Source organism: Rhea pennata, chromosome 1 (assembly GCF_028389875.1).
Source record: "Rhea pennata isolate bPtePen1 chromosome 1, bPtePen1.pri, whole genome shotgun sequence".
Lineage (NCBI taxonomy): Eukaryota > Metazoa > Chordata > Aves > Rheiformes > Rheidae > Rhea > Rhea pennata.
Window position 1 is genome coordinate 73,564,108 of NC_084663.1, and position 13,095 is coordinate 73,577,202.

General features: G+C 40.1%; 1 protein-coding gene and 1 long non-coding RNA gene across 3 annotated transcripts in view; one reads left to right on the plus strand and one right to left on the minus strand.

The window, feature by feature from the left end:
- The window catches only part of ETNK1 (ethanolamine kinase 1), a 30,008-nt gene extending 25,881 nt beyond the window's left edge, over window positions 1-4,127 (minus strand). Inside the window, exon 1 of the mRNA XM_062591782.1 lies at window positions 3,851-4,127. Within this exon, the coding sequence (XP_062447766.1) occupies window positions 3,851-4,006 (156 nt within the window). The 5' untranslated portion in view covers window positions 4,007-4,127. The remainder of the gene's footprint in view (window positions 1-3,850) is intronic.
- Window positions 3,458-12,621, plus strand: LOC134149027 (uncharacterized). Of its 2 annotated transcripts, none has more exons than XR_009960346.1 (3): window positions 3,458-3,554; window positions 11,316-11,431; window positions 11,990-12,621. It is a non-coding gene; the product is annotated as an uncharacterized LOC134149027 (long non-coding RNA). The 2 variants fall into 2 exon arrangements; XR_009960336.1 differs by lacking the exon at window positions 3,458-3,554 and adding an exon at window positions 4,192-4,299.
- Window positions 12,622-13,095: the final 474 nt, after the last annotated feature.

The window sequence follows — 13,095 nt, forward strand, 5'->3', positions numbered from 1 at the left end:
ATTTTTATCATTTTAGATTCCTGAATGATTATGTAGCTGAATTTTAGACACTTAAGAGACGATGCTAGTCTATCCAAATAATCAATGTGCAAGTAACTAGTATTAAGCCTCTTCACTAGTAGGAACAGCTATACTTTACTTATTCTCAATGTTAAACATTAAGGATCACTTCAAAAAGGACAAAAATACAAATTATTTTTTAATCTTATTTTGTAACCCTAAACTGCAGAGTGGCAAGTATGAAATAATATACTGAACTTTAAGGAATTCTTCATTATGAAGAGATCTGCAAGACGTGGAATAGGACATGTCACAAGAGAATCCCGGCTTTACACAGGCTGAAGTGATCACCAACATTTCAGTACTAGAAACACACACTGATCTCCCTTCAGATCCTAACATAAATAAATTTCCATACAGGAGACAAAAAAAATAAGAAAAAAAAAAAACCCACCACACTCAAGACAGGCAACAAAGATTCCAAATCGTTTTTAGATTCTTATGTTAGGAAGGCTGAAAAAAAACTCTTTATGACAGTAACGATAGATTAAAAAAAAATTATTAATCTGGTTAATAATGAATTGGTCAGAATATGCTAGAATGTCCACTGTAACTGTGCACTAATCCAGAACAGAGTTCCACAATGAATAGTGCTGAGTTTTGACAGGCATCTGTTTTTATGAAATCTGTAAAACTTTTCCCTGTATTCACTTCAACCAACTTCTGAGTTAAGCAAACAGTGAGCTTTGAGCAGGAGGTTGGAATTGAGGGCCTTCAAAGACCCACTCCAACCAAAATTAAGCCTATGATCCGATAGCTAAAAAAATCAGATGACACAGATCAGAACTCACTAGTGTAAAAGGCAGATTTTTATGATATTGGTTTCTATTACTGTAAAGTAGAAGAAAGCAAACCTCAAAAACGGGAGCTGAAAATAGAACACACTGTTCTACATGGTTCCTAGTACATCTTTAGATGACAATCACACAAAGTAACTACATGAAGATCAGCATTTAGACAGCAAAATTTTTTTTCTCTTTACCAGTATAATATAACCTGAGTATCTGTACTGTTCTGTAGTGATAATATTCACATATATTTAGATATAGAGGATATACATTACAATAACACTGGTTGTGATTCAACAAGTATTAGGCAATGGGGATTCTATAGGCTTTTTGAAAAATGTTCCAGTTAAATGCTACTTTAAGCACTTAAGATTTAAATTATTTTAATCCTCTGTCCTACAGGTACATTCTACGCTATGATTTTAAAGGTATAATTTTTAAGATATATTTATCAATATACTTTTAAGTTTTATACAAACCTTACAAGAAATGAAGATTAACCAAAAGAGTTAGCTACACTGTTTCAGAATTATTTAGCTGACTAAACAACCTGGCACACACAATTACATTAAAGTTTTGCAAGAAAAGTTAATTTACTTTTGTGAGTCAAGCTCTGAGCTCTTCATCTTCTTACTAATTCTTTTGACTCAAGGAGTAATAATAGCAAAGGTATCTAAGTGCACAGCTCAACAGAAGAAGTCCATATTCATAAGTAGTTCTTTTCACCTAAAAAGGTTCTTAATCTACTTTGGTATGGTGCTGCTGTTTCAGATTAGTCAAGCGTATTTTCCACACAATGCATGATTCTCACTTTCTTCTCCCTCCTAAACGTACGGACCTCTAATGAGGGAAATTCAAGGTAGACTTTCTGTTTGCCCCATGTCTTAACACAAATGGCAGTCTTTCATGTCAGCATCTTACTGTATGTAATGTGTAACTAACACATTACAACAGTGATGATGGAGACAAAACTAGCTTCATACCACAGGCATTCTTGCTTATTACTTGTACAGAGCAGTTTAAAAACAAACTAAAAATAAAAAGCTGATGAAGAGCTTCTTCAATATAACATTCTTCCATACAAAAGGTACAGAAGGAGGAAAGAAAAAAGAAGGAAAGTGAATAAAAAAGTTGGTCAAAATGAACTTCTGGTAATTTTTAGACATGAATTCCTAACCAGACAGTAGTTTATTATCACAGAACCAGTCAAGAGCACTTTGCCCATGTTCCACATGGATAGTACCAGTGTTTTTTATTCTGTTAATTGCTTCTTTCAAAAGAGGGTGGTGGAAGAAAGTAGCAGCATTTTTTTAACCTATTAGAACTTCCCCAAAATCTTACGCGGTCAGCCCTCCTGAGGAGAAAAAGTTTCAGTTTCATTTAGCAGTTTTCCTGTATGAAAGAAAAAAAAAAGATATCATCCCATTGAAAACTACTTTCACCATACAACTAGAAGAACAAAACAAAATACACCCTAAAACCTCTGTTTAGTATCCTTTACGGTGCACAAGGTATTAAACTATTGTCAAGCTATTTTCATTGTACCTCAAGAAAAAACATTCCCACCCTGAAGAGTAATATCTTATATATGCGGGGAGCATGTTGGGAGCATATGTAAATTATGCTTGTAGCCCTGAAGGAAATTACTTGGAAGAAGATATTAGCTTCACTTCTATACTGACAGAATTTATGTATGTCAGATTCCTTCCACTATCACAAAACTTCTGAAAATTCCTGTCAATTCATGTTCTATCGTCAGTGTATTCAGTTTTTCTACAAAAATTAAACAAAGCTCTCTTCAGTAAACTTCACTAAAATAAGACACTTCTGCATATTAATAACTTTTGAGCAATACAGTTTGAAGCATATAATGCTCAAACATACCTAGGCTGTAACTTTACTGATATTTTTATCAGCTAAATTTACCTAAGATTTGTGTGGGGCTAAGTTAAACACATTCTAAAAGCACAAAAGCAACCAGTCCTCAAACAGATGATTCATCATAAACATCAATGATCGCTCACCTAGCTAAATGCCAGAGCATGAGCCGTTCTACTCTCGAATATATTGAAGATTTTAAGAGATGTAAGCAAGGACGTTAACGGGGCAGATACTTGTTACGATGAGATGGCGCCAGATTAAGAAAAAAAATACGAAGCGAATGTAAGGCTTTTGGTTTTATTTATTTATTTCATGTGTAGGCGTCGGTAGAGCCCGCCAGGATAACGCCGACGGCGCCTAGGGGCGGCAAGCCTCTGCCTACCGCGGCGGCCGTTACCGCGGCGGCCGTTACCGCGGCGGCCGTTACCGCGGCGGCCGTTACCGCGGCGGCCGTTACCGCGGCGGCCGTTACCGCGGCGGCCGTTACCGCGGCGGCCCACGAGGCACACCGCCGGCGTAGTCGGCCGCCTCCTCCTCAGGCTGTCTCTGCCCCGGGGGAGGAGGAGATTTCCCCTTCGCTTTGTGAAATCCCCTGCTCGGCATCGAGCCAGCCACACGAAACCTCACGGGGACCTTGCCCTCCCCTCCCTCGCCAGCATCACAGCTTTCGTCTCTCGGGTCGGCACATGGGCAGCGGGCATCGTGCGTTCGCCAAGCCGGAGGGGAAGCGAGGCGAGAGCGGGAAGCCCACCTCGTGGCCTCCCCTGAGACAGGGAGCCAACTTTCAGCGCGGAGAACATGAAAGGAGGAAGAGGAAAGAACACGGTGGGGAAAGAGGAGGGCTCGGAGGGGGCTGGGGATGCTGCGCGCCGACACGCCCCGCTGCCAGGCTGCCTAGCAAATGGGGCTCAGCGCAAGGGGCTGCATGGAGCAGGCGAGCGAAGAGGGGGAGGGGAAGGAAGCGAGGCTGCAGCTCCCCCGCACAATGGCGGCCCTCCCTCTCTGCCTCCCTCCCCCCTTCCCTTCCTGGGGCTGAGGCTGCCGCATTCCCCGCCAGAGAGACGTTTTCAGGCCCTGCGCCGTGCCGTGCCATGACCAGTCTCCCCCCACCGGGTCGGTACCTGCAGCGTCACCTCCTCGGGTCTCCAGTGGGGCCGCAAACGGCGCAGGAGCTGCAGGGCGCCCTGGCGGTAGCCGGGCCCCTCCCGCTCACTAACGGTGATGTCCAGCTTAGGCACCTCGGGGGAGCCGGGCGGAACGTGGATGTAGTTGGACATGGCGGCGGGGCGCGATAAGATAAGGGCGGGCAGATCTCACGAGCGTCTCCTCAGCAGTGAAGCCGGCAACTGAGGGGGAAATTTCCACTTCGGCTCTCGATAAAGCAGCTCCACCTCCCCCTCCTCCTCCCCGGATTGCGGCGCGGGGCAGCCTGGGAGAACGGGCGGGGTCTGCCGGCGCGCTGCCCTCGGCGCGCTGCGCGCTGCACCGCCGCCCTTCACCTGCCCGCCGCGGACTGGGGCGCGGGGGCGCCGCTTGTCCGCCTCCAGGCTCGGAAGGCACCGAGAAAATGGTTAATAAAAGCTCCTCGCTGCTGCGGCGGGGCCCCCGCGAGCGACGGGTCTGGGCGCGCCCCGCGGCGAAGCGGGACGTGAAGGAATGCAACGGGCAGCTGCCGCGGGGGCTCAGGGGGGCGGATCGCGGGGCAAGTGGCTGGTTTCAGCCGGTCTCCGAGTTATCTGCTGCGGTTAGCTTTTTACCTTTAAGTAATTTCTGTGGAAGCCTTCGAAAAAGAAACCTTACTTTCTTTTTTTTCTCTCTCTCTCTTTTCTCTCTCTTTTTTTCTATTTTTCTTTTTTCTTTTTTTCGTTTTCTCTTTTGTTTTTAATCCCAGGCAGGTTATGTACCTGCTCACTACCTTCCTCCCCTGACTTTCCACAGTTTCTACCGGCGGTTCTTTGTGAGCTAATCCATAGTTCTCTAAAAAGAATAATAATTAAAAGAAGTGAAGTGCTATGCATCCGCTATGATTTAAACATATTCATAAATATCATCCTTTCTATTAGCTGTATGGAAGAATCATGTCCTCCCCTCTTTTTTTTCCTCCCTTGCGTTTTATCTTGTAAACCTTTTTTTTTTTTCCCCAGGCTTTATGAGGCGGTTTGAATTTTTATTTTCTACCAGAAAAGTCCAGCTCTACCAAAATACAGCATTTTGCAATTTAGAGAGAAAAAAAAAAGTGGAATTAATGATCCTGGTATTTTAGAAGCATTTTGATATTATTCATAATATTCCTAGGCGTACTTGCTCCCCGGCACATTCTGTGATCTGAGCTTGGAAACACTGAAGATTGAATCAGTTGCTCTGTTACGAAGCAAGTTTATTAGTTAGCCTAAGGCACAAGAACTCAGCACCTATGCTAATACAGTAATTGTCAGGAATTGTAAGTGTCTCTGACCTAAAGAGTTTTTACTCTAGATAGACTCAGGTCAGGGGAAATTGGCATAACATACATTCAAACTGAAGATGCAGTGAGGGAAGCAGCTAGTTCTACAATTTTAATTCTCATTAATTTCATACATATTCCTTACCAAGATTGCAATGTCTTAGTAACCTTTCCACTTCATGGAATGCTGTCTACTTGTGAAACTTTTTTTTACCAAGATCTGCAGTCTTGTCACCAAAGGATTTTGCATAACCTGACTGTATATTGTCACTTCTGCTAATTCTGTTGAACACCTCACCTTACCCAAGTATTTCTTCTTCATATGCTCACAGGCATGCCTGTCTCCATAGACAGCATTCAACATTTGGAACAGTCTCTTTGTCAACCATTTTTTCAAGCCATTTCCTTCTTAAATCTTTTTCCTGTCTTCATTATCACTATCTTGGTATTGTCTTCCACCTGGACATACATTCTGATCCTCCTCTAGTGCGTAAAATCTTTAGAGCAAGGAATCTATCTTTGTGGGCATTTATTAAACAAAATTTGCATCTGCTATGTTTACATGAAAATACAACATTTATAGGTTAGTGTTATTAGTGTAAATATGCTATATAAGTAGCCTTTTCCATCAAAGATTTAAAAGATATGAATATAGGGGCCTGAATTCAATTTTAGAGTCATAAATGTCATAACATTTCCAGATCTAAATGTTGTAGTTTGAGTACATTTCTAATGATAATATGCTTACCTTTATTTAAATCTGTTCCTTACAAGAAGCTACTGAAAGTGCTATAATTCTCTATTATGCGATATTGCTTGTCTTTTTATACATTAACTCGCCATTTTTTAATCTTTTTTTCTCCATCTCACCTATTTTGACTTCCCTATTTCTTCCATTCTTCCACTCCACTTTCTCTTCTTCTTCTTCTTTAATCTCTATTATAAAAAAAGATTTCTTCAAACATACTTAGAGATTTCATCATTTATTCATGTTCAGTTTTATATATTAGTATTACCATAGTGACTTGATATCACTCCATCTGATCAAGCATGCAATACACAGTGCCTGACTTCTGCTCAGGCAGTTTGGTAGATGATAAGCTAAGACTGATTTATGGATCAAGGCAAAGTTAAAAGAAAATGTCAAAGGTTGAATAATCTGGGTTCCACATGCTAAATTCAACAAGAACTGGTCTAAACAAAGATCAAGTTTGCTAATGCTGAACATAACACTCCTGTCAGAAGCCCTGCTACTTTCAGTTGTTGACTCCGGAGAAGCCTTGCAAGCTTACCAAAGTCTTGCTAAATTTCCTGAAGTTGACTGTGAATATATTTTAAGCAGAAGGGGGAATGTTAGAGCAGTCATGGTGCTTAGATTGTTTGGGAATTAAGGGAATTGAACTTCTGCCTGATAAATATTTATCTAATAGATGAAAGAAAGAACAGCACTTAGGCAGAAGCACCTTCCTCTTTTCTGCTCATAGCATAAAGACATGCCCTTCTTATTTGTCCTCATGTTCCATGGGGAATTCTTCATTCCAGTGTTAAAACAGTTCAGTAAAAGTTATAACTGGCTATTAGCCCTGTTCTGACCCTCTTCACCTTTTGTTTGCTGTTCCCATAAGTATTTGCTGTGTCCAACCCTCAGAAGACATTTTCTGAAGCCTGAACTGTTCCTCAAAGTTTCGAAGAGCGACTCTTTCCTCTTAGTCTTTTTTTTGTCTAACATTCATATGCTGCAAACTGTAAAATTTGTTACTAAGGTCTAATGGGGTCCTCGCAGGCTGCCAGATGTTTAGGTCAGTTGTAGGCTCGTTCCAAAAAGACTTGATGTTGCATGAAGTAGGAGTTTTGGAATGAATAGAATGCCTTTTTTCTCAATGCCTGGTATTTTTTTAGATATACTATACTGAATTAAAGTCATCCTAAGGGTGACCTTATGGTTTTTATGCAACATAGAATTTAAGAAAACACCATGTTTTGGTTCTCTCCCAGGCCTGCACTCTAACAAGCAGTCTCAGTATCGACTATGTACAGCCTGTTTGACCTGCTTATATTTGATATATTGCCATTCTCTTTTCCTTCTTCTACTGCTAATCAGAAATTAGGTTGTTGCCATTTTATTTATTCCTATGTTATTCACCTTGTGTTTAGGTTAGTGCTGGAAGCCTTATAAGCTCTTAAAAAATTAAAAGAATGAAAGAGAAATGTCAGGCACTGAACCAGTTTTAACTTCCCAGAGGCAGTTCTCCTGGCTGCTTTCCAAAACCCAGCAATTCAGTAATTGCTTCAGAAGAACTCAGTGTATAAATGAGACTATAAATGGAAAATGTACCCCTTCTAGCCATAATTAATTTTAATAATAGTTTGCATGCCTGAGAGTCTCAAAATACCATCTTTATATTGTCCTAATCTTACAAATACAAAAATTGAGTCATAAGAAGGTTAAAACCTGCCATTAGACCAGTCAGTCAGTGAGTCTGGAAATAATTTTTTACTTCCAGTCCAGTCCTTTAATCACAACCTTTCTTCAGTGCTTTAAAGAATGTCATCTCTGTGATTATCCAGCATGTGTTATTTGTGTCAAGATGAATCACATCTCTGTACACATACTGTTAAACTGTTACTCAACTCCTATAGTTATTATATTGATTATTAAAGTGCCTGGTGCCCTGGCATCTATATTGATTTACCAGCTGCAACTTGAAACACAGAAATTTGATAGTTCTATCATATGTTTATTATGCTCTGTGAACAGATTTCATTTTAATCTTTGTGAATACTGGCTTGAAATACATTATTTTATGAAGATCTTGACAGTTTATGTAAACGTCTCCAAGATAGATGCTGCTTGGTACATTGTTTGAATGGTAAAAAACTGTTTCTTGTGCAAGTTGCTTGACAGAGTAATAGATTATAGCTTTTTTCAAGTATATTTTTAAAAGCTATGTATGATAGCAGACTAAAGCCCTCAATGCTCTTTGCAGTTTTACGACTTAATTTTTAGTAGCTTAGCAATTAGTGACAGTCATTTGACACATTCCATAGGATAATCTAGTTTCTTACTCTCTTACCCCTATTTTTTTCCAGAATGTGAGTGGTACTATGTATAATATCATCACTATAACAGATGTGAATACAGGTGAAATTGCTCAGTGATTTTCAGCTCTTTCAGGGTTTCTCCTGGAAACCCTAGAATTTTCTAGTGGAAATCTGGACATCTAACACAGTAGGCTTGGTTACTTTATCTGAAGGTCACTTCAGATAAATCCATAGACATTTTCCCTCTGTTCTGTCCCTGGCTATGAGTCCATGAAGTGCAGGCTAAGCTGCTGTGAATAGTTCTTCAGTGACACATCCGGCAGAAGTCAGGAAATCTGGCCTCAGTGAAGCAAAGCACTTAGATATGCACTTAAATTAATCTCAGTTCAACAAAGAAACAAAACCTGCCTAAATCAGTAGAACCAAATACATGCTTATGCTTAAGCAGGTGCTAAATTAATAGGAGCAGTCCAGTAAGGAATTGTGTGATTTTTCCATTCTGGTAGGGCTAAATTGTATGTCTGCTTATGGTTATTTATAAAGGATGATAGTCACTGGGTATAAAGAAAAAATAGAAAATTTCCCTACTGATAATTCTACTCAACAATGATGGTTAAATAAATAAAGCAGCACAAAATCGGGATTAAAACCAGCATCTGCATTTATTTTAATAGAAATATTTGTATTTTAAAATATGAGGAGTAATACAAGTTAACTGATTCTTAACTAAACTTGACCTGTACGCACATCCAGTGGTTTACCATGCCCTGAAGCTTTCTCAAGGGCAATAAGTACGCACATTGTGTAAGTAGCCAAAGCGAGTCTACGTAAGCAGATTTAGAACGCCTTGCATACAAGAATAAATTCATCTGCAGTAATAAAAGAGTTGAATGACTTTTATATCTTCTTGAAGTTTAAGTTTCCTAACATATTGACTAATTAAACATCCTCCTATGAAGAAAAGTTATAAACTTTAGTAATTTGAAACATTCTCTGTGGACAAAGAAAACATCAAGTGTGCATTTAAGTGTTATGTAAGCTTGTAAAAGAAGCCTAAAAGACTTTTTCCCTGTTTTTAAGGTACTACAACTGCAATTCTGTATTCCCTAGTTAAATCTCTAATCAATTGTTATAGTTTAATAAAGCATGAGGGAGAGTTAGCTGAACTAAATTAAAACAAAAAAAAAAAAGTATGTATAGAATTAGCTGAACTAAATTAAAACAAAAAATGTTATAGAATCTTGAGAGACTGAGAGTATGATTATTGTATACAAATGACTGTCAATTCACATTCAGTCTGAACCAATAATAAAAAAGTGGAAAGGCAAGAGAGGGTGGCAAAGAGGAGAGAGGAGAGGAGTGAGGGAAAGAAAAGAACAGAAAGTTACTTTTATTCTGTGTCAATGGGAGAAGAAATGACTAGGTTGGCATAGGTGTCTGTCTCACAAAAACATTACTCCAGGTGACCCTCTTTTTGACAATATCAGGAAAGACTGAAGAATTGTAGAAATTGTGCTCCTTTCTTACCCTTGTAACTAATCCATTTGCATTAGGTTCATGGAAAACCACAAGGGCTCTGTGGGGCAATAACACTGCAGCCTTTCTTCCTTTAAGCATTCTAACCAGCTTACATATCTGGGCCTCTGTGTCCAGTAGAGACCAAGCTGGATGCTCTGTTAGGTGTCCCTGTTTGCATGTCTTCAGGCTTATGTGACCAAACTCTGTGTCTGCCCCCCTTTAGTAACTTTAGAAGCAAGACACTTCAGAGCTTCACAGCAACTTGACATTCCTAAGATAGCTGAAAGTCCTATAACTTTAAGGATTACTGAATAGAGAAAAAAAAAATCACTTATTTCTTACCAAAAGAAAGGAAGGTAGAGCTAAGCTTTCATCCATGCTCTTGCTGCTTATGAAGTAATCTACTTGTCGTTTGCTTTGAGGTTGCTTTTTGCAACTTTTCTGCTGGGGAGAAGGGAACAGTCCATTCAGTATAGAAAGGTAGTATAATCTTGACTTCTCTGGATTCAAACCGAGTAGCATCTTATAGCTTGATATCCTCTGCTCAGGATAACCAAACACTGCCTCCTTTTCCCTGATTTTGCCTATTCATTCCTTGTTTCTCATGTCGTGCCCTCATGCTTTGGTCTTTTCCTGCTGGTATAGTGGAAGTACGTAACAGAGCTCCTCTCTGAAGGACTTGTGTTGTGTCCAAGGAACAAGCAACATCCCCCCAGATTTGTCCATGGTTCTTCAGTCGTTTTCCTTTCCTGGATCTCTTCTTTTTGTTCTATGGTCTATATGCTTCCTTTTTAGTTATTTTTATTGTCCCTTATTTATAGCTAATTCCTGATTCCTTTGGCCTTATCCTTGGGAGTGGGTTTCTTTTGTTGTATGTGTTACGGACTAGCATAGTCTAATTAGCATCAGTTAAGCCTGAAGAGTAGAACTTTCAACAGCATGTTTCAACTTTTATTACAGTCACTAGTAAAACTACCATTTACTTCATTGGGAGTAAAATAAAGTGAAACAGGCTACACCTGTGTGTTCACATCAGCTTGGATTAAAGTTCACAGTTGAGCTCTTCTGTGGCACTTCCTTCTTTTCATACTCAGTCAGTCATGGTGTGGATGGCTGTGTATGCCTTGGGGCACTGCATGGGCTGGAAGTGCCTCCAGGTTGGTATCGGGGCTGTTGGGCAGAGCCTGTCCCCCCACCCCAAGGGAGCAGGGCACCAGGGGTGCTTGGGGACTGGGGTGGGGTCAGGGGGGCCTGTGGCTGGGCAGGAGCTGACAGTTCTGAGGCCTTGTGGAGCAGCTACTGATGGCCCTGAGCTGGACTGAGATGGGTTTGGGGGAGGTGTGGGGGTGGGCAGGGACAGGCAGGGGTGGGGGTGCCTGTGGGGCCCTGGCAGTGTCTCCACTGTGGAGCAAAACAACTGGCTTTCAAGGAGGTACAGGAGAAACAAATCTTACTTCCAGAGGAACGGACTTGTATTTCTATCCTGAACCTACAAGCTATAGGACACCATCTCAGCATGCTTTTAGAAAGTCCTATGGACTTTTTTTTGGTTTTAATTGTTTATTTCATTATTTGTCCTACAGATTGTATTTACTCCTGATGCTGGGAATTTCAGAGATTAGAGGATTTGCCTAAGAAGTACAGTGGTCACAAGAGAATAATGCCTCCCAACAACTTGAGACTTGCATACAGACTGCAGGTATCTTTTGTAGGCTTCTGTTTGCATCTGCTTCTAAGCATGGGAAATTACTGAATTAGTTGGCTTTGCTTGTATTTCTGTTTAGGGAAAGCTTAAAAGAGCAATTAAATTAAATTTAGAGCTAATTAAACTATGTGTAAAGGAAAGAGCAATAAAACTCTAGCAAACATAACGAGTAAAAGGGCTAGCTTTTGCCAAAGCCTCTGTCTTCCCTGCATCAGGCTGTGGAGCTCAACAGAGAGGAAGGGAAGGAAGGCAGAGAGGAAGGGAGAAGGGGAGAATTGCTAGCCTGGGTCCTGCCAATGTAGACAACATGTAATAAGCAGGAGGGGTCACTGAGGAGGAGGGTAAGGAAAGCTGCTAATACAGGAACACCCTGTATTACTAGGAGGCCACAGTGCAAGTGGAATTCTGAGTTTAAGACTTTTATCAAAACACCTAGAAAGAGATCTGGAAGCCTCCCTGCAATGTAAACACACATACTGTTAATCATTACCAGCTTTCCTAAATTATTTTTCTTTCTTATATTCTCTTAAAATATTTTGCTTTGTACCACAGATTTACTGCTGCAATCTTTAAACTTGGAAGAGCTGACAACTTTTCTGGCTTCTCCGAATCTGCAAAACTTTTAACATGTGAAAAGGAAAGAATATGCATTCCTGCTCCATCCCCCTCTCTCCACAGCAGCAGAGGTGAGGACCATTGCCTCTTGTTCTTTCTCCCAGGATGGAATTTTGCATTTCTTTGTTAACTGGGCCTCCCGGCCCACGATCTATAAAGACTGCAGTTTGCCCAAAACACAGCAGAGACTCTTTGCAAGCACATTGCAACTGCAACATTTTGTTTCACATCTGTGATCCATGTATCTTCTGTCTGTTGTTCCCAGGTTTAAATTTATATCTTGACTTTTAAGTATCTAAGTTAGTAGCATTTTTATTTAAAAGATACTGTTTTCTCTGGTATTCACTACAATTGGCTGTGCTTTAAGTAGGATGGGAGTTTAGTCAGTTGTTAGTACAACTTGTTTTTCTTCTTTTTATCCCTTTCACCCAGTGGAAGGTTTCCTGCTGCTCACTCCACTGATATTTGATATCCTGCCTCCAACTGATGTTCATCTTTAACTTACTTTTAAAGAACATCGTGTCAACTAGCTCTGTTAATTATCACTCATTTTGTCTTTTTTATTGTATTGTATCCAAAATTGTAATTTACTGTATTTTTTATTGTATTGTATCCAAAAGATATTTTGGAGGTGTTACTTTTCAGGAGAACGATTTTTTTTTCTGATCTAATTTCCTCTTTAATCAAAAAGTCAAGTTCTCATGCTTTGTAACCATGTATTTATTTAATCTACAGAACTAAAAGAATGCTTATAGTAAACAAAGGAGTCAGTCAGCAGCTTTTCAGAATATCTGTTACAAGTAATATTGTAATGCAATAAGAAGGGAACTTGAGAAATTTCTTGAGTTTCTCTTGATGTGGTTTACATTCTAATAGGTTTTCCCAATAAACACTGTTTGTTCCTCCTATTTTTTGTTTATGAGAAATTATCTTTCTGGCAACATCAACTGCCTATGTTGGAAAGAAACAGCAAGCCTGTAATACGAAGTTACTGATCATTTAATCAAATGTATCATTGAAGCATGCTAAAAACTGTCTCTCGG